The sequence below is a fragment of the Corylus avellana genome, chromosome 11, assembly GCF_965113065.1.
Source record: "Corylus avellana chromosome 11, dhCorAvel1.hap1.2, whole genome shotgun sequence".
Classification (NCBI taxonomy): domain Eukaryota; kingdom Viridiplantae; phylum Streptophyta; class Magnoliopsida; order Fagales; family Betulaceae; genus Corylus; species Corylus avellana.
In genome coordinates, this window is record NC_142500.1 from 17,716,947 (window position 1) to 17,741,079 (window position 24,133).

The 24,133-nt window shown below is 34.0% G+C and overlaps 4 protein-coding genes across 4 annotated transcripts; 1 reads left to right on the plus strand and 3 right to left on the minus strand.

Annotated features, from left to right (window-relative positions):
- Positions 1 to 3,721: 3,721 nt before the first annotated feature.
- LOC132166627 (GPI transamidase component Gpi16 subunit family protein) lies at positions 3,722 to 8,789 on the minus strand. Its single transcript, XM_059577474.2, has 5 exons — positions 8,407 to 8,789; positions 6,485 to 7,744; positions 5,648 to 5,797; positions 5,379 to 5,559; positions 3,722 to 4,105 (listed from the first exon to the last, which is right to left on the minus strand). The coding sequence occupies exons 1-5, from the start codon at positions 8,656 to 8,658 to the stop codon at positions 3,924 to 3,926; spliced, it is 2,025 nt and encodes a 674-aa protein (XP_059433457.2). The 5' UTR covers positions 8,659 to 8,789; the 3' UTR covers positions 3,722 to 3,923.
- A 1,086-nt stretch (positions 8,790 to 9,875) lies between these two features.
- LOC132166779 (xyloglucan endotransglucosylase/hydrolase protein 2-like) lies at positions 9,876 to 12,305 on the minus strand. Its single transcript, XM_059577664.1, has 4 exons — positions 12,137 to 12,305; positions 11,787 to 11,887; positions 10,631 to 10,824; positions 9,876 to 10,272 (listed from the first exon to the last, which is right to left on the minus strand). Exons 1-4 carry the CDS (start codon positions 12,303 to 12,305, stop codon positions 9,876 to 9,878), a joined length of 861 nt encoding a protein of 286 aa, XP_059433647.1.
- Positions 12,306 to 14,225: 1,920 nt separating this feature from the next.
- On the minus strand, positions 14,226 to 16,579 carry LOC132166687 (xyloglucan endotransglucosylase/hydrolase protein 2-like). Its single transcript, XM_059577550.2, has 4 exons — positions 16,411 to 16,579; positions 16,069 to 16,169; positions 14,990 to 15,183; positions 14,226 to 14,619 (listed from the first exon to the last, which is right to left on the minus strand). The coding sequence occupies exons 1-4, from the start codon at positions 16,577 to 16,579 to the stop codon at positions 14,226 to 14,228; spliced, it is 858 nt and encodes a 285-aa protein (XP_059433533.1).
- A 3,282-nt stretch (positions 16,580 to 19,861) lies between these two features.
- On the plus strand, positions 19,862 to 23,768 carry LOC132165875 (small ubiquitin-related modifier 1). The gene is made up of 3 exons (XM_059576566.2): positions 19,862 to 20,108; positions 22,847 to 22,996; positions 23,422 to 23,768. Exons 1-3 carry the CDS (start codon positions 20,007 to 20,009, stop codon positions 23,491 to 23,493), a joined length of 324 nt encoding a protein of 107 aa, XP_059432549.1. The 5' UTR covers positions 19,862 to 20,006; the 3' UTR covers positions 23,494 to 23,768.
- Positions 23,769 to 24,133: the final 365 nt, after the last annotated feature.

Here is a 24,133-nt window from a genome sequence, read left to right on the forward strand (position 1 = left end):
TCCATTAGATGCTTGTGGTGAAAAGACACAATAGATCTTTTTTACTACGAGTAAATGTCAAAAAATAAAAAAATAAAAAAATAAAGAATAAGAAAAGGAATAAGAAATACAAGTTTGTAGCAGGAAGACCGGCATACAGAGCTCACCGAGTGGGTAAAGTCAGGCCATATGGCTAGGACCATAGGACCTAGCCAGTAGCATCTCATATCATATTGTTTTCTGTGCAATATGTAGACTGTAGGGTGAGGTACAACCCACTGTTCAACTCTGTAGCTACTGCATGCATGGCTGAAGAAGAAGTTGAACTACCTGTACTACCATAGCAATCAAAGTTGCCACCCTCCTTAAATTTCTGACACTACCTTCAGACGCCATTGCAAACCCGTGACAAACACACACACACAAAACTTTTTGCTTTCATTATTGGAATACAGTAAGATAAACATAGTGAATAATTCAATGGAGAAAGAAAAAGGGTGTCGCCGCAAAACAGAGCATGACTTTGATGTACATGGTAAGTCTAGTGAAGAAACTCTGTTCACAGACAAAAAAATGAATGGCTAAGAAAAAACAGAGCTTCGCTTCTGATAGTCGTTTTCCTTGGTGTCGTAAGCAGCGGATTGACGAAACTTATCCACTTCCTTAAGATGGAAAGCTCCGTGGGCGGAAAATTAGGAGATTAGAGGGAGTAAGTCGTCAGCACAACTTGGTTTTGGTTGCTTTCTTGATTGGACAATCCATCTAACTCATCAATGCTTGCCTCATAAACACACCAAGTACTAACCCTTTCTCCATTGGGCCTTGTTTGGTAGAATATGGGGGGGTGTTTGTTAAGCCCCACTGTACTGTTTATTATCCCCATTCAACTGTTTACGAATAAACAGAATAAAAAAAAAGTAATAATTGGTATAAAAAAATGAAAAAAGTGGTATTGAAAAGTAAAAAATTTTGTTTTGTAGTAATTTTTTTATTTAAATAGTAATAAAAAGTGAATAATTTAATATAAAAGTAAGAATGTTTTTTTTTTTTTTAAAATGAAGTAAATAGTGTGGTAGGTAATGAACAGTGCAATAGGATTTAACAAACACCCCATGATTCTTTTTGGTAGGGGTGAAATAGCGGTTGCGGTTAGCGGTTAGTGGCTAAAACCGCTAACCGCAACCGCCTAGGCGGTTAGTAAATTTTACTAACCGCTTCCGCTAACCGGGTAGCGGTTAACCGCCCGGTTAGCGGTTAACCGCTTTGGAATAACCGCTTTTTTTCTAACCGCTTTTTTGGGCTTTTTTCTTTGGACCGATTTTGGGCCGGGTTTGGGCTCACTTTAAACATTTTTTTTTTTCTCATTTTAAACATTTGTTTTTTCCCTTTTCATAGCCATTTTAGCATTAAAAATTGATATATACCAAAATCTTGTTGGCCACCTTCTACAAATCTACACATCATATAATATACAAATAAAATTACAACAAAATCATCACTTCACTTGTAGTCTTATACATAAACTCACAAGCAAGTTCATAAACTCACACATAGAAATAAAATAAAACACAAACAAATTCATAAACTCACAAGCAACAAAAAAACCAACATATATGGTTAAACTTGAAGCTTGAGGCCCATTTTAATCAATCAAAAAAAAGTCATAAACTCACAACTTATTGTTATTATATATATATATATATATATATATATATAATATTTAAAAAAAAGCGGTTAGCGGGTAGCGGTTAGCGGATTTTCAAAACCCACTAACCGCTAACCGCTAACCGCAACCGCCTAGGCGGTTAGCGGTTTTTACTAACCGCTTTCAAAGCGGTTAGGCGGTTAGCGGTTAACGGTTATAGCGGTTAGCGGTTAGCGATTGCGGTTAGGCAGTTTTAAATTTCACCCCTACTTTTTGGTTCAAATGAATTGGATAATATTCCGTTAATTATAGTGTAAGGATAATTTTGTCTTTTTACTTTTTGAAGAGACAAAAATACATTTCCACTATAATTAAGTGAATATTTTTCAGTTCAAATGAAATGAAGAGGAGCCTAATTCTTGTTTGGTAGTAGCTATGAATATCAGAGTTTTTGTTTGGAGGTGATTGATGTGATATCAAATAGATTAACGTTTTCAAAAAAAAAAAAAAAAAGATTAACGTTTTGATTTTTTTTTAATAAAAAAATGAATTTTTTTTGTTTAAATAATAATAAAAAGTGATTGATGTGATATAAAAAATAAGAACGTAGAAAAGTGAATTGGGATTTGTGAAGTCTTTTGCCAAACAATTCTTTGCCACACATTTAACCAAAATTTAGTTAAATTCTACAAAAAGCAAGCTCCATCAAACTCTATTTTCATCTCCATTTTAGGGCTTGTCGGACCTCTACCCATATTTGGAGAACAAAATCATTTCTCTACTCTTTTATGTTTTTATATTTTTCCTCACACTTTTTCTCTCCCTCACATTTATGGGTTTGTAATTTTGTAGGGTGATTTTGAGAATAAAAAATATATTTAAATAATAAATAGAATAGAGCAAAATTTAGAGAATTTATTATTTAGTACTTTTGCATAGCTGCTAGCTAAACCAGAAAAAACAGTGATTTTTTAAGCAAAATTTTAGTTAAATAATAGAGAGTTCATTGGGAATGCTCTACAAAAAAGAGAGCAAGGTTAATTAAATGTTCAACTCTAATCCTATTTTTATAAAAAAATGATTGATTTTTATTTTTTGTCAATCTCCGTGCAATAGAAGGGCAAATCCATTAGATCCTACAGATTCAATAGTAAATTTGCAAAAAAGATTGATAAGAGATGGATGTGTAACACTTATCTATTTTTAAACAATTGAATTGATGTGTCAGTGTCCATCAGCCTTTATATATATATATATATATATATATATATATATATATAAAGGCTTATGAGTACCACCACATTAGCCAAGGTATATGAGAGTCGAATATAAATTGAATATGCAGCATTACTCTTAATGAAATCATTAACCACAAAATCATAGTTTTAACACAAACTATCATAATGAAGCCCATCACTCTCTCTCCACTTCTGCACTTTCTCTTTCATATTATTTTCCAACCATATATTTCTACATGCATAATCAAATGGAGGTGTTTTTGGTCTTTTCAGTAGCCATCTTAGCTAAAAATACAAAAAAAAAAAAATGTATAAGCTATTGGAGATGCACATAGGGTTTGGTTTGGTAACCTAAAAGTCTCAGAAACACAAAGGTCGTACACATGATACAAAGACCATTAACTAGAACATTAAACACATGGGTTTAAAGTGTCTTTATTAATCATGAATTCGGAAACGTAAAAGTCTTAAATAGAATATTATAGTATAAATGAGTCCAGCAATATTCTTGAAACTACCTTAACATGTCTCATGTCCCTTGTGGGATTTTGTAATTTTAAACATCCTTGTTATAACTCCTTATATTCTCTCTAACAACGACGTTTCTCCTCAACCCGCTAGCCAGGAATATTCTTGTAAACTTTTGCGGTTTGAAAGTACTCTGTTCAAACAAAAATATTCATTCATCCGAAAAAACATGAAGATTTTCCATTATAATTTCATTTTATATGTGATATCGATGCAAATAAGAAAGCTGGAAAATAAAAATAAAAATACAGGGTAAGCAAGTGGCCTGGAGAGAATAATGTTTCCAACTAAAATGGTAGAGAATCATTGATTACCCAGAAAAGGAAAAAAAGGAAGATGATAATTGATATCTAGATAAATCAGAATATTCTTGAACAAGATGGCTCAAATTTTGGTATAAACAAATCCAATCAAGAAGATTTTTAACATGTGTACCCTACTCATAAAAATGGGGTGTTAGTTTTGGAATTGAAGGCTCGTATTGTACATTAAACTCACAGGCAAGTAATTGTACAGTTGACTAACTAATTGCGTCATTTGGAATAGAATTGCCAAAAAATGGCGATCCCAGCCACTATTACCACTTTAAGTATAAGTTTTGAACTGCTGAAAGAAGATGAAGCTGAGGACGACTGGGGAGATTCACATTCTTTTCCCCTAAGCTTGGCAGACAACTTGGATAGCAGCTGAGGAAGCTGACCGGCTTTTCTGGCAGCTGCAAGCAAAATAATGAAAAGCAAACATTAGAAGCTGGGAAGCAACAAGCCAGTTACATTGTAGAATAAATAACAAGGGTAATGTACATCTTCTCAAGAGCAAAAAAGGAAGTAGAATTTTCACATCATTTTCAGGTTAGCTTTTCTTAAAAGAAAAAGAAAAACCACCAAATGGGATTCTATTTGGGATTTCAGAAATGCATGGTTGCATTTATGGAAAATCGAAGGTAGATATGCCTTAAATAAATAGTTAAAATGACAAGCATATATTCCCCCATAGCCAGCCCACAGGAAATTAATTGCATAACAAAAATCTTAGATGCTTCCCAAAGAAAATGAATTTTCGGAATACTTATTCTTTATCAACTCGCACAGGAAAAAAAAACCCCACACAAGATTTCATTGCATAAAGTTCTTCAAAGAATTGACGGAGTGACTGAAGAAAAAGAGAAGCATTTCTTGCTATATTAATGTTATGAGGAATGCTACACTTACTCCCATTTTGTTACACAATTTTTCCACACCCAATGGTGGCTTTTAAAACCACCATTCGATATGAGATGGATCTTTATTAGATTTTGATCCCAATATTAATAATGTGGTTTTGGACAATTTATTGATTACTGGACTGCTCAAATTCAACTGAGGTTTTTTTTTCTTCTATCTTTTGAATTTTTATTTTTTTTGTCTTTGCCAACATTAGTGGGACTAATAATGGAGCGAAGCTTCCTTTGAATATGCTGAAAGATTTAATCTTGAGTAGTGTGGTAATGGATGACTATCTTGAGCACTCTTCCATCTTCTCTTTTGGATTATGTTGATTAGTGTATACACTTGGAGGTCCTCTCATATACCCTTTTTTTTGGTTGGCTTACTGCTGTTTGTTGAGATTAAGGCTTCAATGAATTGAGTCGAGTTTATTGACAACTGTTGCTATGATTATTACTATGACCAGCTCAAACAAAGACAAGCACACAGAGATATAAATATACATACAAAAACTCAGAAGTTCTGACATAATAGTTTTTTTCTTTTTGATAAGTAGAAGTTCTGACATAATAGTGCTAATTAATCTAAGTGTAAAAATTCTTCAATAATTGCATCTAACCTAACAAAATGGAGTTGTGTGGTTTTCACCAACACCAAATGATGACTGTTATTATGACCAGCACTCTGATCTAAAACCATGAAAAATGGTTGCTTACTCATTGTTCTACACACTAGTATTATAATGAATGAGTCAAAATGACCTAAATCAAGAGAAAGAGTTACCTCTGTTTTTTAAAAGTCTTTCCTCCTCACCAACACGTCTTCGAAGTACATTGACCAAAGATCCAAAATATAATGCAAATACCGTGCATGTAATTGTGATGACATTGTAAGGCATGCTAAAATCAGGAGTTGTCAATGGTACAAGTAATACTTCAGTGTAAGATAGAACAAGACTCTTTTCCTGCACCATAAATTCAGACAGTCGATCAGATGAGTCATGGAAATCCAAAGCATTTATTACCAATGACATACAGGGAGTACATAATTACCTGAAATTTAGACAACATGGGTGTCTTGGTCAAAGAGTTCTCTTCAAGATAATGTGTGCTTGCAAGGAAGTTAGGAAAGCTTATTACAGCTGATGGAATGTCAAACCCTTGATTAGCATCTGGAGGATATTCATCGATGTGCAAAAATCCCTATGGAGACAGCATAGACATTACAACGCAGTACCAAGAATATCAACAATTTATAATAGAGAAACCAAATGAACATTCAACTTTTGGCCCAGAGAAGTCTCAAAGTAAGAAACATAATTAGGTAAATCCCAGAAAGATGCACTGGCAATGGTTAGGATTCCTAATAATCTTAAATAACTCTCCCATACTGACATCTAGACTCAAAGTGAAATTGAGGCACTAAAGTTGGGAGTGGGGTTTAGTTGAGCCGGTTTAGTTTGAGCATCGAGGAAAGAATGTCTATGATGTCCACAAGTTATCCTAGAGAACATTTAAATTACTTTTTTCCCTTTTTTTTCTATTGGTGGGGGTGGGGGAGTTGGGGTTTGAGTAAAGTTCAAACTACTGAATTTTACAACCTATATGTATACCTAATATTATTAGCTGTGTCTGTGTTCAAGTTATGAAGTGATTTCAATGAACCAGCAAGATTCACTATCATTAGGTATTCAAGTTACTTTATTGATGCCCTATGTAAAACATGACATTTAGTGTTATTTATGTACAAGACTTAGAAAATATTATTATGTGCTGACCAAAGAAAATATATGTGATTCAATCATACAACACGTATGAAAATGCTTATCAAAGAATGACTCAATTTGAAGAAAAAAAAGTTGAAGAATTGCCAGATCATGCAATTCATACCTTATCAAACTCTAAAGTTAAAGTGGCTGATTTCACACCACAAGGAAATTTTAGAACCAGCTCCATTACCCCAGGCGATACCTTGTCTTCAGAAGGTGAAACATGCATCTTCTCTACAACATCTGTGAGTCCCTGAGGTTGTCCATCAACAAAAACTTGTAGAGTATGAAAATACACCTTAATATACCAAGGCACAACTTGGAAAATGTCAACTTGCAACTTACACCTATCTTCAACAGTATTAGCACCAAGGAAACCCTCATTTAATTCTGTGGACGTTAAGGATATTGCAATGGCACCTCTTTCATTCCCACTACCCATTAAGAACCTGCTAGCATGTAATGGTGCTTGTTGACATGACCAAACTACAGGAAGCTTCCATGTAAGGCCTAAATCAAACGGCTCAGAGTCACTGTACTTCACAATTGAATATTCACAAAGAACAGATGAGCTCTTGCTATAAATGCTATTCACTTCTTTAAACACCCTGTCAGGCTTAACAGACAACTCAAAGCCAGGGTTACTCCTTAACCCTTCAGAGCCCATATTATCAGCCCTGGATATCACATTTTCCATCTGTAGATTCTCCAATTCAGTGACCAGACCTCTCTCAAGTTGAAGGTAAACATTACTAGACTTGGCAAGAACACATCTTCCAGTAACTTTCCTTCCAAAAATCGAACTCAAAGACCAGCTTGGTTGTAATTTTGTTTCAATGGAATAAGTTTTACTAGTGCTCTGACTATTAGGCTGAAGAACGACTGTAAGTGTTTGTTCTAGTACAATTCCTGATTCCAACCCGCCTGAATCAAATTGAGATGACTTAAAGTGCAACCGTTGAGAATGATAAAATCCTCTATATATAGAAGGTCTGTGCATTAATACAGAAAGCCCAGCTTTGTCACGGCATGGAAGGAGCTTCAACCAGGGAGTTAGGTTCTCGGTGCAAACAGCTTCACGGGGCAATGTGCCATACCTCAGACTGCCAGAAGATGGTTGAAAGCTCCATTCAGGAGCAGAATAAGTGGTAGAAGACTCTAGGAAGTTGATTGAAGCACAGAAGAGACCTGAAAGAGTATGGGTTAGATTCTTCCAGTAAGCATCAACCTGATCCTGGGGGACATCAAAGACAGCCCATAACTCCACCCCAGGAGGCTTTGCATTGCTGCTTGGGATGGGGTCAAATCCACCCCACTGATCATAGTTCCATCGACCTTGTGTAAAAGATAATTCCATTTCCATAACTCGGAATTTCTGAACCTGTCCAAGTAATAGAATTTGATGAGTTATTTAGTATACTCAAAACATTAAAAAGGATTCACCTTAATTTTAGGTTATGTACAACGGTCATATTGTTGATTCCATTAAGAAAAAAAGAAAAGAAGAGCGTCATTAGTATTGCCATGTCCTGGCTAGCCAATCCAAGGTGCCTGTAAGGGAGGGGTGTATTTTCATAAAAATGAATTTAACAAAGAAGCAAATTATGAATGCAGCCTCATTCCTCATTGCAATTAACTTGAATTTCAAAACAGCATATGATCACATTTCCTACGAGATAAAATAACATAAGGCTTGAAGTTCAGTGGAGGACTTTAGTCACATAGCATAAAAACTAAGTTGTTTCCACCTATCCAAAGGTTCTCAAATCTTACTTATCTAATTCAACACATACAAGGGCAGATTATTGTCACTATGGTAAACCCCAATAAACACAGATACCCATTCTTCTTCTCGTATAAATAAATACCTTTCCTTTTTAGTGCAATATCAAATCTTTGATTGAATTTGTTACTTAGTCGGGCTTTTACAAACCAAAAGCAAAAGACCAAGAACTACAAGATCCAAGAAATTTACTTTGCGTTTCTTCTTATATCCCACTATCCAAAATTTTCTCAGAAACCAAACAGAGGTCTATAACTTACCAGCTGAGCAATTGCTTTGGGGAAGAGGTGGTGGTGGCGGCCATAGGAGTCGGAAAGAGAAGACGGAGCTCTGGTTTCGAAATGGAAATGCGCCAATACTTTCCGATCAGGCAAGGGTCTCAGCAGCAACTCCTCCGAGAACTCTTCTTCACCTGCTTCTCGGAGAACCGATCCAAAGGCGATTGCGGAGAAGAGAATTTGGAAGAGAAGTAAGAGAAAGGGATAGACAGTCCGCCTAGGAAGATGGGTCATTGGGAAGGGTTCGGATTGCGGACTCTGTGTGAGTGAGCTTGAGCTACGGAGGGTCCGGCAAGAGCACCGAAGGAGCTCTGGGATTGGGTCAAAGAAGAAGAAGAAAGAGTGAGATGGTGAGCTTTGCAGAGGCTCAGGCGATGGTGTTCAGGGCTTGGGCTCTTGGAGAAGTGAGATTCGGCTTTATGGGTAGCCCACAAAATTGAGTTACGATTCAAAACTATAACCAGCCCACAAAATTGCCTTAATTTTTTATTTTATTATTGTTTTATTTTTTTAAAAAAGGCAAATTACACTAACAAAATTGCCACAAAATTATTAGTTTTTTTTTTTAGCAAGATAAATCCATAAAATTAAATTAAAATAAAAATACAGTAGGAGGGGGTGTAAAATTTCAACAAACACCCCAAAATAGTCATTACGTGAATTAAATTAAAACAGGAAATGGTTCCAAACCGATCAAATTCCAAAATTCTTTGATCAAAAGGCTTAGGAGAGGGCCGCCTTGACGGAGGCTTGTGTTGTAGTATTTAGACCATTAAAAATAAGGGTGCACTAAATGATATGGTCAACAAAAATTATGTTTCTCACATTTTCAAACAAATGAACATATTTCGCGACAACTTCAATCAAAAGAGAGAACCGTTCACACTTTATTGAGAAAAGAAGTGAGGATGCGCTAGTGAAGGGGAGTGTGCACAATGGAGATAGATGGACGTTAATAGATCTAGCTTGCAACTTCCCACAAATAAAGAGGTGAGAAAGAGCGCCAAAAAAAAAAAAAAAAAAAATCAACCTTAGTCTCAAATATATCTTATATCGGTTTTCGACATCAAATAAGGAATATTTTTATAGCTAAAAAATGTAAAATGAGTATGCTTATCAAGGACATGCATATGCATTTTCATCCAACTTAATTGGGTGGAGAGAACAAACTGAAACTAAACATTAAAATATGGTCTAAATTGCATCGAGTTAAAGTTGAGTAAATGATACACAAATGGTAGTTTATGTTGATATGGGATCAGAATTTTTTAGGCCGCTCGATCCACACACGTAAGTCCTACAGCCCCTTCTACTTGGGGTTATTTGAATTACATGCAATTCGACCAACCAATTGTAAGAGTCTGTATTTTTAAACGAAAAGTTAATATAGATGCTATTTATTTGTTTTCTTCATTAAAAATACAACTTTATTGTCTTATAGTTGAGGGTCTTCATTGATCATCAAGGCACTCTGGGGGAGGGATCGGGTATCTGTGCCTATCAGAACAATAATCATAGTTAATGTACTTGTTCCTCACATTCTCGTACTCACTTTGTTGTCCGGGATCCAGTTTCCAGTACTTTTCCGTATTCCACCAATAGTTGGGAGAATAACACTGTTGAATGCTTGAGTTGTCAAGTGCTGCGCAGCCACCGATCTCAAATCCTTGAAAATGTGCTTGAAATGGTGCATAAGTCCAGTTAGTTTTTGTTTGGCCTCCATCGGTTGCCCAGCTATCTCCATCCCACAAGCTGCCTTCTATTTGCATTGGTTGTAGTGATGGGTACTCAACTCCAACGTTCCTCTTGTTCTTGAATACTCTAATGGGAATATTGTCCACATAAAATCTGCAACAAATTAAGCATCATATTAGGTTATATATATATATAGTGTTAATTAAGAGCATATTCAAGATTGCGTTTAAGAAATAGAGTTTTTAAGTCAAAAAAACACTTTTTGGCAAAACTTTATTTTTAAGCTTTTGCTAAAAATGCGTTTTGGCTATTTTTTAGCTTTTTGAATCTTTAAAAATACTTTCAATTTTTTTTACCAAATGGGATTTTTTTTTTCTTCTTCAAATTGACTTTTTAAGTTTTAAACGCATTTTTAAGCATCTCAAACGCACACCCAAACAACCCATAAGTAATTAAATTTACATCTTTCTATCCGCTTAAACTTTTGGAAAAAAGGGTTTTTAATTCCTACACAATTTGATGTTGGTTCCAAAGAATCCCATAAGTATGAAAATTTGCTGTGGGATCAAACCAAAGAAGCATTCTTTCCTCTCTATTTCCTTGACCATTTGCAAACACATTTGTTTGTAATGTGTATGGCTTCCCTTCTCTATTGCCCATGAACTCGAAATCCAGCTCATCATGATTATTGCTATGAGAAGTTAGCTGCATGTATATTGATCATCAGCCACCTCCATTTTGTCCGCATTAAGAAAAAAGATGGCAATATATATATATACACATAAAAGGATAAACTTTGATAAATAGAACATGTTTTGCTTGGGTGATCAACGGATCTATTTTATCTACTGAGACTCAAATTGATGCAGCATGGGTGTGGTGGGGGTCGCAAAACCAAACATTATAGGATTAACAATTTTCCCCAAAACCAAAAACAAAAGAGAAATGCTAAAGATACTAAATTTTTTACCAAGAGATGTGTACCAAGGTGATGTAGAGCATATTCATTGGAAATGATCAAAACAATTAATAAATAAAAATGCTACAGGTACCAATGAATATGCTTCACATCATCTTGGTATTAATCTCATTGGTAAAAGATTTGATACCCCTGGTATTTCTCAAAACAAAATTAAAGAATTGAGGAAAAATAAAAGAAAACTTAACCTTCGAGTATTTCTTAGTGAAAACTGATAAAAATGCCACATAATTAAACTACGACCTAGCTAAGCTGTTCTTATTAGGCTTAAATAGATAAAAGAGCCATAACCCTACTAAAAAATGAAATAAAAAACGATTAGCCGCAATCTTCATAGATGCGGGAAATACTTAAATCTAGCGCGAGGGAGGCGGGAACAAAACTTATATAAGGAAAGGAAGTTTTAGGTATATATATAACATATATAATTTTCTTTGCTTACTCCTTCTATCCAATTTTTCTCCCTCAAAGTGAACCTTAATTACTAACTTGGACGTCGGAGTGCCTCAAGTCTTCCGAGACGGATAGTTTTCTAACGACTCCTCCCTTATTTTGTAAAAACTCCATTGTTGATCCGACCGTCCGAAAAAAAAAAAAAAAAAAAAAAACAAAACAAAAACAAAATAAAAACAAAAGCTTTAACATATAACAAAACCAATAATAATAAAAGAAAGGGCATGGAACTCACATAGAAAGTAGAAACAACTCCAGCCGAATCCTTGTCTGGTAGCTTCATACTCATATTAAAGAATCCAGAACCATAGCTTAGCTTGGATGCGAAGCCAGCCCCTATACAAGAAGCAAAAATATATTATTATCATGTTTTAATATCTATATATATATGATAGTTGTGATATATATATGATTGATATATACCTGTTCATAAAATAATAATAATAGTGATTAATACATTAATATATTGGTGAGAGAAGGCATGCATGCATTATAATAATTGAGAAGGGATGATCCTTGAACCATAATTTTGAGAAAAAAAAAAAAGAATAAAAAAAAAATAGGTAGAGAGATATAATTAATAACCCGAAGAAATATCCATTGAGAGCTGAATTTCTCTTCCTTGATTTAGAGACAAGACATGATCAAAACCCCATGTGACTTTATAGTTTTGATCAAAGCTAATGTCACTGCCTTCACTTGCAATCACCCAATTTGCTAGTAGAAGGGACACAAGTACTATTGATAAACCCATTAATTTTAAAGCCACCTTCTTAATTTTGTTCTTTTGGCGAAGCCTATTTATATACATAAAGAGAGAGAATAAGGCAAAAAGGGTGTGAGTCATCATTTCCTCTTCAACGTTACCCAGACGCTATTCACTTCTCCATTAATTATATCCTGCATAACTAGTCACATCATTTTAGTACGTAGTGTTTGGAAGCAACTCTTCAAATCTTAATTAAATTATTAATTTTCTTCTTCTTCTTCTTCTTCTTATTTTTATTAAATTAAGCTTTTGGTGAAAATGGTTAGTGATTTAACAACTTTACTCCAAGAAAATGCATACCAAATAAATGCACCGAGCTATTCAGGCTATGAGAAATAACTCATTACACCTAATTATTCATTCTCGCTCATGAAGGCAAATCAAGAGAGAAAAAACATCTTATTCAAAACAAACAACCAGCAAGTAGCGACCGGGGAGGAAATGAACGGCACAACACGGTGAAAATTTTTGATGTGGCATGTTCACAACGTCAATAATTTTTTTTACGTGGTGAAATTTATAACGTCAAAATTTTTTTTGACATGGTGAAATTTACCACGTCATGTAAAAAAAAAATTGACATGGTAAATTTCACCACGTCAAAAAAATTATTGACGTGTCACACAGTTTGACACGTCAAAAATCTTCTCTTTTTTTCATTTATATATTTTATGAATTATTCGGGTTTATACCCAAATTTACGTATTAACCTAATATTCAATATAATACATTCAATCCAATACATTCAATATCCAATATCCAATACATTCAATTCAATTTAATCCAATATCTACATTTACATTATCCAATACATTCAATTCAATCCAATATCTACATTTACATCCAATATCCAATTAATCCAATACATCAAACATATCCAATACATCAAATATCTCCAATACATCCAATTAATCCAATGCATCAAACATATTCAATACATCCAATTAATCCAATACATCAAACATATCTAATACATCCAATTAATCAAATACATCTAATTAATTCAATACATCAAACATATCCAATACATCAAACATCTACAATACAAGATGATGCAAACCAATCTGATTCCATAATTCTTTGATCAAAACAGACATTACGTGAATTAAATTAAAACAGGAAATGGTTCCAAACCGATCCGATTCCATAATTCTTTGATCAAAAGGCTTAGGAGAGAGCCACCTTGACGGAGGCGTGTGTTGTAGGATGATGATTAGACCATTAAAAATAACGGTGCACTGAATGATATAGTTAATAAAAATTATGTTTCTCACATTTTCAAACAAAGGAACATACTTCGCGACAGCTTCAGTCAAAAGAGAGAATTATTCCCGCTTTATTGAGAAAAGAAGTGAGGATGGGCTAGTGAAGGGGTGTGTGCATGATGAAGATAGACGGACGTTAATAGATCTAGCTTGCAACTTCCGACAAATAAAGAGGTGAGAGAGAGCAAAAAGAAAAGAAAAAAAATCAGCCTTAGTCTCAAATATATCTTATATCGGTTTTCGACATCAGATAAGGAATATTTTTATAGCTAAAAAATGTAAAATGAGTATGCTTGTCAAGGACATGCATATGCATTTTCATCCAACTTAATTGGGTGGAGAGAACAAATTGACACTAAACTTTAAAATATGGTCTAAATTGCATTGAGTTAAAGTTGAGTAAATGATACACAAATGGTATAGTTTATGTTGATATGGGATCAGAATTCTTTAGGCCGCTCGATCCGCACACGTAAGTCCGAAAGCCCCGTCTATGTAGAATTATTTAAATTACATGCAATTCGGCCAACCAATTGTAAGAGTCTGTATTTTTAAATGAAAAGTTAATATCCGAATAAGATGCTATTTATTTATTTTCTTTATTAAAAGTACAACTTTATTGACTTATAGTTGAGGGTCTTCATTGATCATCAAGGCACTCTGGGGGAGGGATTGGGTATCTGTGCCTATCAGAACAATAATCATAGTTAATGTACTTGTTCCTAACATTCTCGTACTCTCTTTGTTGTTTGGAATCCAGTTTCCAGTACTTTTCCGTATTCCACCAATAGTTGGGAGAATAACACTGTTGAATGCTTGAGTTGTCAAGTGCTGCGCAGCCACCGATCTCAAATCCTTGAAAATGTGCTTGAAATGGTGCATAAGTCCAGTTAATTTTTGTTTGGCCTCCATCGGTTGCCCAGCTATCTCCATCCCACAAGCTGCCTTCTATTTGCATTGGCTGTGATGGGTACTCAACTCCAATGTTCCTCTTGTTCTTGAATACTCTAATGGGAATATTGTCCACATAAAATCTGCAACAAATTAAGCATCATATTAGGTTATATATATATATATATATATATATATTAAAGTGTTGATTTATAACATATTTGTGATTACGTTTGAGAAATAGAGTTTTTAAGTTAAAAAACACTTTTTGACAAAAACTTTATTTTTAAACTTTTGCTAAAAATACGTTTTGACTATTTTTGAGCTTTTTGAATTCTTAAAAGTACTTTCAATTTCTTTTTATCAAACATGCATTTTTTTTCTTCTTCAAATTGACTTTTTGAGTATTAAACGCACTTTTAGGCTTCTTAAATGCATACCCAAAGAAAAAAAGGTTAATTTATATCTTTCTATCCGGTTAAACTTTTGGAAAAAAAGGTTTTTAATTCCTACACAATTTGATGTTGGTTCCAGAGAATCCCGTAAGTATGAAAATTTGCTGTGGGATCAAACCAAAGATGCATTCTTTGCTCTCTATTCCCTCGACCATTTGCAAACACATTTGTTTGTAATGTGTATGGCTTCCCTTCCCTATTGCCCAAGAACTCGAAATCCAGCTCATCATGATTATTGCTATGAGAAGTTAGCTGCATATATATTGATCATCACCTTGAATCAATTACCTCCTCCATTTCATATGCATAAAAGACATAAACTTGGATAAATAGAACATGTTTTCCTTGGTTGATCAAAGGATATATTTTAACTACTGAGAATCAAATTGATGCAACATGGGTGTGGTGGGTCCCAAAACCAAACAATATAGAATTAACAATTCTCCCCAAAAATCAAAAACAAAAGAAAAATGCTAAAGGTACCAAATCTTTTATTAAGAGGTGGGTAACAAGATGATGCAAAACTTTTTCATTGAAAATTATCAAAATAATTAATAAAGAGAAACGTTATGGCCTATGGATACCAATGAATAAACTCCACATCATCTTTGTAAAAGATTTGGTACCCTCAACATTTCTCAAAACAAAATTAATGAATTGAGGCAAAATAAAAGAAAACTCAACCTTCAAGTATTTCTTAGTGAAAACTGATGAAAATACCACATAAACTGCGACCTAAGCCGTCCTTATTAGGCTTAAATAGATAAAAGAGTTGTAACCTTACTAAAAAATGAAATAAAAAAACGATTAGCCGTAATCTTCATAGATGCGGAAAAATACTAAAATCTAGTCCGAGGGAGGCGGGAACAAAAACTTATATAAGGAAAGGAGGTTTCAGGTATATAACATATATAATTTTCTCTGGTTACTACTCCTCCTATCCAATTTTTCTCCCTCAAAGAGAACCTTAATTACTAACTTGGACGTTGGAGTGCCTCAACTCTTCCGAGACAACTAGTTTTCTAACGACTCCTCCCTTATTTTGTAAAAACTCCATCGTTGATCCGACCGTCAAAAAAAGAATGCTTTAACATATAACAAAACCAATTATAATAAAAGAAAGGGCATGGAACTCACATAGAAAGTAGTAACAACTCCAGCCGAATCCTTGTCTGGTAGCTTCATACTCATATGAAAGAATCCAGAACCATAGCTTAGCTTGGATGCGAGGCCAGCCCCTATACAAAAAGCAAAAATATATTATTATCATGTTTTAATATATATATATATATATATATATATATATATATATGATTGATATATACCTGTTCAGAAAATAATAATAATAATAATGATTAATACATTAATATATTGGTGAGAGAAGGCATGCATGCATTATAATAATTGAGAAGGGATGATCCTTGAACCATAATTTTGAGAAGAAAAAAAAAAAGGGGGTAGAGAGATATAATTAATAACCCGAAGAAATATCCATTGAGAGCTGAATTTCTCTTCCTTGATTTAGAGACAAGACATGATCAAAACCCCATGTGACTTTATAGTTTTGATCAAAGCTAATGTCACTGCCTTCACTTGCAATCACCCAATTTGCTAGCAGAAGGGACACAAGTACTATTGAAAAACCCATTAATTTTAAAGCCACCTTCTTACTTTAGTTCTATTGGTGAAGCCTACTTATATATATAAAGAGAGAGAATAAGGCAAAAAGGGTGTGAGCCATCATTTCCTCTTCGACGTTACCCGCACGCTATTCACTTCTCCATTATATCCTCCATAACTAGCCACATCATTTTAGTACGTAGTGTTTGGAAGCAACTCTTCAAATCTTTATTAAATTATTAATTTTATTCTTCTTCTTCTTCTTACTATTATTAAATTAAGCTTTTGGTGAAAATTGTTAGTGATTTAACAACTTTACTCCAAGAAAATGCCTACCAAATAAATGCACCAAACTATTCTGGCTGTAAGAAATAACCTATCACACTTAATTATTCTTCCTTGCTCATATGGGCAGATCAAGAGAGAAAAAACATCTTATTCAAAACAAAAAACTAGCAAGCAGCAGCAACAAAGGAAGAAATGAACGGTACAACACGGTGGAAGGTGGATGGACGCATTACGGAGAAATCGAAGTTGCTGATCTAGTCAGAGAATACCTACAAACATAAAGAAAAAAAACAGAATGAGAGGGAGAAGGTATGAGCGAGGAGTACAAGGAGAAGGAGAGAGGAGGAGGGAGCATATCTCAAAACTGTTGTATTATTTTCCACGCTAGAACAAAACCATTATCATTATTGAAGAAGAACCATATGAGGATTCTCCTTTAACAATGTATTTGTGCAGACGATTTTGGCCTAAGTAATACTTCCGTTTGTTAATGTTTTAAGATAATATTTTTTATTTATAAAGGTGTTTTAAGTATTTTGTATTGTTTGTGATGTTTTTTCTTTTGAAAATTACAAAAGAAAAACAGAAAAACAAAAAAAACTGCAAAGCCCTTTTAAAAAAATAATATTATAAAAAAACAAATCTCAGCAATGAAGTGCAAAAAAGAAACTCCTCTTCATTGTTGTCAAGTTGTTCGTCTGAAAATACAAAAGTTTATTTATTATTATTATTTTAAAAAATAAATAAATAAGTAGAAAAGTTATCTGAAGGAGATATATACAACATAGAAGGCACGAAACTGTTCCTACGTGTACTGCAGATCTTTTGGTGATCTGTTTTTGACAAATCATCAACGGTGAGGCCGGGATAGGATGGGCTTGACATCACTAACCTTCGGGCTTGGGCTGTCTTACGCGTCTTATTAGGCTAAAAAGTCTTGGGTCCTACATCACCCAAAATAGGGCCCCTTGTTTATTATTTGATTTTTACTTGTAGATTTGATCAACCCATTTTATGCCAATGATTCAAACCTAACATGATCTACATTTAATGCGAAAAGGAATTAGCTACAATTGGTTGACTGAATTGTAATGTGTACAACTCGTGCATGACATAGGGTTTTGATGAGATTTATTTGTCCAGATAGGTGTTCTGTGCTCAAAATTGCACTATATGAACAAATTACGACATTTCACTCTCAGATTGATGGATTGTTGAAAAAGATAATCCAGATTTTGGAGGATATATTAAGAGCATATGTTTTGGACTTTAAGGGCAGTTGGGTGCAATATATTGTATTGATAGAGTCCACCAAAAATAATAGTTATTAGACAAGTATGGTACTATATGAGGCTCTTTGTAGACGAAAGTGTTGATCACCCTTACAATAGGATGAAGTTAGTGCAAGATAGTTAATTGGACCATAAATAATTCAAGACACACGGAAAAAGTGCACTCATTAGACAAAGACTTTCCATGGCTCAAAGCATACATAAAAGTTATGCGAATAATTAATGTTGAGATTTGGAGTTTGTTTGTGAGTGCCAAGGCATTCCTTAAGGTTACACCGATGAAAGAAGTTACTTGTTTCGGCAAGATGAGTAAGTTGAACCCTTGTTTTACTAATCCTTTTAAGATTTAAGAGCGAATTGGTCTAATGGCATATTGTTTGGCGCAACGGCCAAACTTATTTGGGATTTAAAACGTATTTCACGTGTCGATGCTTCAAAAGTATGTTATCAGCCAGCTACACATGATAGAGAGCGAACCACTCTAAGTCTAACAAGATTTGACGTATGAAGAGTAACTTTTTAAAACATTAACACTAAAAACCAAAAAATACCTTTTAAAATACATTTAACACACATACTTTGCATAACATCACCTTGAATATGAACCAACACCCTACATATTCAAGATTTGACAACCACTCTTTTTTTTTTTTTTTTTTTTTTTTTTTTTTTTATGGAGTTTGAAATTTTTGCTATCACGAAAGTACATGCATGCAATTCAACATTTTGGCATGTGTTGGGCAATAAGCTGAGGAAGCTAGAACGGGATCCCAAACAAATTTATGGGTTCTCAAGTTACAGAATTTAAGTGGTTTTTAAAGATTAAATATATAAAAATGTAACATATTTTTAATATGATATTATATTTAAAAATATTTTTTTTATTAAGTCTTTATTCGCTATATATATTGTCAAGAGAGCTTTAAGCAAAAATGTGATGAAAAAGTTTTTTTATCTTTTACATTGATGTGACATGTAATTGATGGTTCATCTAAAAAAAAAAAAAAAAAAGTTAGGTATTTTTTTAGTGTTATCTTAGTATTTTCTTAACTGTGATGTGATTTTTAAAATCACAAATAGATTAAAAGTTAATAATAATAATTTTAAATTTAACGATAATTTTAAAAGTCATATCACAATTAAAAAAACATTAAAAGAATATTTAGCATTTTCCTAAAATGAACGACCAATTAAAAAAAAAATGCAATAAAAATATTATAAAAAATATATATTTATATTTATTCGAGTAATTAAGGGAGTGGTGACCACAGGAATAGGCAATGGATAAGGAAGAACAAGAATCCAATTAAAATTCAAAAAAGGAGTCCAAACTCAAAAAGTACACATCGTACTCACCAATCAAAATCCCGCAAAAGAAACTTTGCGAAAAAAAGCAAACAAAGGCGACCTCAGAATCCCATCCTCCGTCGTCCGATTTCTCTCCAGTTCATTTCCAGCTGTCCATTCCCCAACATCACCTTTTCCTCTCCCTCTTTATTGATTCCCTCCCCCACCGGAATCCAAATTCCTCTGAATTCCAGTTTATTCTGTTCCCAAACACCCCAACCATCCTACTCGCCCCCTATAACGGACACATTAGCAAATCACGACAATAAAGTAAATTCACTTGCCCTTAAATCACAATAACACCACTTCCGCGAGTGGGGGTAACGCTCGCAAGTTTAGCGTGTGTGTGACGCTTAGTATATTGTGCTCTTTTGGTGGTGACTTGGACTCCATCTCCATCTCTCTCTCAATTGGTGTTTCTATTTCTATTGACAGAGAAAACCCTAAAAGCCACAAAGACACAGCTTCAGAGAGAGAAAGGGAGAGGGAGAGAGAATTCCTAGTATTTAAAGGGAGTGGTGGGTGAAGATGTCTGCAACAGCTGCTGGTGGTGGTGGTGGCGGTAGTGGTGGTCAAGAGGAGGAAAAGAAGCCAATGGACCAGCACATTAACCTCAAAGTCAAGGGCCAGGTATATCTGTAAGGAAATGATGAGTACTTTTGTGCTATGAAAATTTCTGGGTGTTCATTGTTTTGACTTCTTGTGGTTTTATTTGATAGATTTAGTGGAATTATTGCTGTTGTTTTGACCGTCTGTTTGGTTGGGATATGCTTGAGTTAGTGGTTGATTCATGTCAATGGATTGATGAATTCATGTGGGTGTGTCATGCAATTGGATAAACTGTAAAAATCAGATGGCGGTGTGATAAATATTGTGCGTGTGTTTGCGCGCTTCAGAATTTGTCTGGGTTTGTTTGAATGTGCTGTTCTTGTAGTTGACCTGTGTTAAGTATGTGAGAGAGGGACATGGGCGGGTGATATTCATTAACTGAATTTATTGGATTTAATAACAGTTATTGGTGATAAGATGAGAGAGAAATTTGGCTGTGCGGATGAGATGTTTCGGATGAGGAATGGAATGCCACTTTTGCAAGGAAAAGATGGTTTTAGATTATGTCAAAATGCTAATATGGCATGTTGAGTCGTTGACAATATCAGTTATTGTTAATACATGTTAGTTTTAGATTAGTAGCTTTTTAGTTAAAAATATTTGTATGCCTTTATGCCTTGTGAAATTGAATTGGCTCTTATCAGATACATTCCAATTATATGCTGTAGGAGTAATGCTTTTATACCCTTTTTTTCTAGTGAAAAATATCTGGCTCTTATCATATGTATTGAATTTTATGCTATACCAGTAGCATGATGTATTTCTTTGTTTTTTGATGAACTCCAAATCAGATTTTTTGTCCTTTTTTTCAACTGAAGTACCAATATAAGTGCAGGTCATCATTGCTTGAACACATTTTTCTTAGTATAAGCATTGTACTTAAATCTTTATGAAAAATGCATTTATAATAGTTGAATGAGCTGGTGTTTTATGTGAGCTAAATAGCTCTCTGCTATTAGACTACAGTTGACCACCTCTAAAATAACCCCTTTTGAACCACCAAATCCAAACTTTTCTGAAATTTGTTGTACATGGCCTAACTATCTTTGAAGGGGCCAGTTACTTGACTGACAAATTAGAGCACTAGCAGCAGCTTTCCAACCATTTTCCCTCAATTTAGAGAATAAAACTACTTTTTGGTTCCCTATAAAAAAAACACTTCAGATTCCCTTATTTTTCCCTATATGAATTAAATACTATTTCTTTTTATCATTGCAACCAATGAGAGAGGAGATATGAGAGAGAATTGTTGGGACATGTGAATGAGAGAGAAGAGAGAATCAGTTTTTGATAATTAAATAATGCATTAGGCATCTACAGTGTTTCCCAATGCATTGGGAAACACTATAGATTCCCTTTGATGTTGGTTATATTTAAGGCTTTCGATGTGGGTGCTTTTTTGTGGTTTTTTTTTAAGATTTTCCCTAAACATAGGGAAGTTAATGGGCTATAGGGAGTTTGCTGCTAGTGCTCTTAGTTGCTGTAAATCATATGAGCTAAGTTTGTATTTTTTAACCTTGTAAGAATAGTCATCTAATTTGAAATGCTGGAAGCCTAATCAAATGAACTTTATCAAACTGCTACCAGTTTCATGAATTTAGCCTTATTGATTTTTTAGTTTGGCATTTATTATATTTATAACAAGTATCAAAGTGGGTTAAAAAAATCCAAATTTAACTTAATGAGAGCCTGTATGGGATTGCGCTAGGAAACTTAAAAAGTATTTTTAGTACCTAAAAAGCTATACCATATAAAAAGCTGACATGTTTAGTAAAAACTTTCAAAAGCACTTTTGACTTTTTCACTCTAAAAATGGCTAAAACCCACTTTTTTAAAAAAAGCTTTTTTTTAAGGGAAAGTAAACATACGCCTCTGAAATTACCACCTAATTGACAATGTCTCCCCAAACTTTCAATTGCGACAATGTCTGCCCTAAACTATCAAAAATTGACAAAGTAAATAAATAAAACAAAATTTTAAAAAAATATATAGTTTTTTTTTTTCTTAAAGAAGAAAAAAGTTATTATTATTATTATTTTTGAATTTATTGAAGTATTTTTGTCTTATTGAAAAAAATTTAAAGTTACTTTTGTCTTTTTGCTGACATTGGGGGGACATTTTCAATTGTTTGGTAGTTTAGGAGGGACATTGTTGCAATTGAAAGTCTTGAGAGACATTGTCAATTGTTTGGTAGTTTAGGAGGGACATTGTTGCAATTGAAAGTCTGGAGAGACACTGTCAATTGAGTGGTAGTTTAAGTTTTTTTTTTTTTAAAGCTTTATTTCTCAACGTAATTTCAAACATGCTCTTAGTAGTGGCCTGCTTACCTTGTTGGTTGGATTCTTGTGAACCAAAAATTGACAATTCTTGATCAAACCATGTTGTATGTTTTGCAGAATCTTATTATTTGTGTATATGCATTCAGTTGAATACTTTTTTTTTTGATAAGTAATCCAATCAGTTGACTACTTTCCAAGATAAATTTTTGGTTGATATTAACTGTGGAATTGGTAAACCAAACATCAAAATCCTTATCCCATAAAATCCATATCTGCTAAACTTTTGTTCCTAACATCTGATCCCATAAATGATGCATGGGTTGTGATCAGTCCTTTATAACAGATGCCTATCAATCTTGTTTTTCCATTCCAGTTGCCCTTTTTTTTTCATTAATTCTGGTATGTGTCAAAAAAATATCATGCATCCTTCTCCATTTTTGACCCCTTATAAATATCTTTGTCGCTTTTATTTGGTTGTAGGATGGTAATGAGGTGTTCTTTAGGATCAAACGAAGCACCCAGTTGCGGAAACTCATGAATGCGTACTGTGATCGTCAATCTGTGGAGTTCAACTCTATCGCATTCTTGTTTGACGGGCGCAGACTCCGAGGAGAACAGACTCCAGATGAGGTAGATATTTATTATTTCCAAATTTTAGAAACTCTTTGATTACGGTAAAATTTTTTGGAAGGTGTTATCTGTGTTGTAACCACATTCAGCAATTATGTTTCTTTATAATTGGCTTCCAACTGCAATGTAAACTCCATAATTGGCTTCCAACCATCTGAAATGTAAACTCCATTAACCCTTCATTTTAGACATTGATTGAATGTGTTATTCTTTTCTTTGCTGGTCCTGTCAAGAGATTACATGATTGAGCTGATAAGATAAATTAGAACTCATGGTTTAGTCTTTGAGTCATTTCAGTTTTAAGTTATCTGGAGATATATTTTTGTGCCAATGATTTACTTTGAGCATCCCAAATTGTATTTGCATCTCACTTGCTGCTTTGCTGTTTTGTTTGGATTATGCACAAAACTTCGACTTGGGGTTAGCTTGAGATGGAGGACGGTGATGAGATTGATGCTATGCTTCACCAAACTGGAGGTGGGAATGGCTGCCCTTAGCTTCAAACTGTGCTTACACAGATATGCATGGATAATCCATGTCAGGGAGAGTTTATGTGAAGTGCAAAGTTTCTTATTTTGCTTTATGTAATTAGAAATGGATCTTATGCCATTTGAAAAGTTAAGTTGAGGTTGTGTACCGATGATACTTTGGACTTTTAATGTCTGGTTATCGTCTTTTGAGTGCTATAATATGCCCTGAGCCTATTTTGATATTCAAACAGTTTCCAATAGTACCATTAGTACAATATGCTCTGAGCCTATTTTGATATTCATTGTGTGTGTGTATATCCTTTCCATATTTCTCCCTCCAAAGGTTTTCAATTCAAATGAAATGGAGTTGTTGACCCTGCAAAGCTAATCTATATGAGAGGGATTTCTGTGGTAAGAAATTACTTCTTGATAGAAACTAACTAGAATTAGCCTGCTCGTTAAGTCAGCAACATTCCTTTCAACAAATTCCCAAAGTTGAAGGAAAATAATAGTATATAGACCGTAGGTGTGACTCAAGATAAAAAGTGTGAATGAGACTGTCGTATCAGTAGCAGCAAGGTGGATAGTAGTAAAATCACAAAATGAAGGCGTTTCTATTAGTACTAATGGATAAGGTTAGAAGCTACACTTCTATTTCATAACTAAT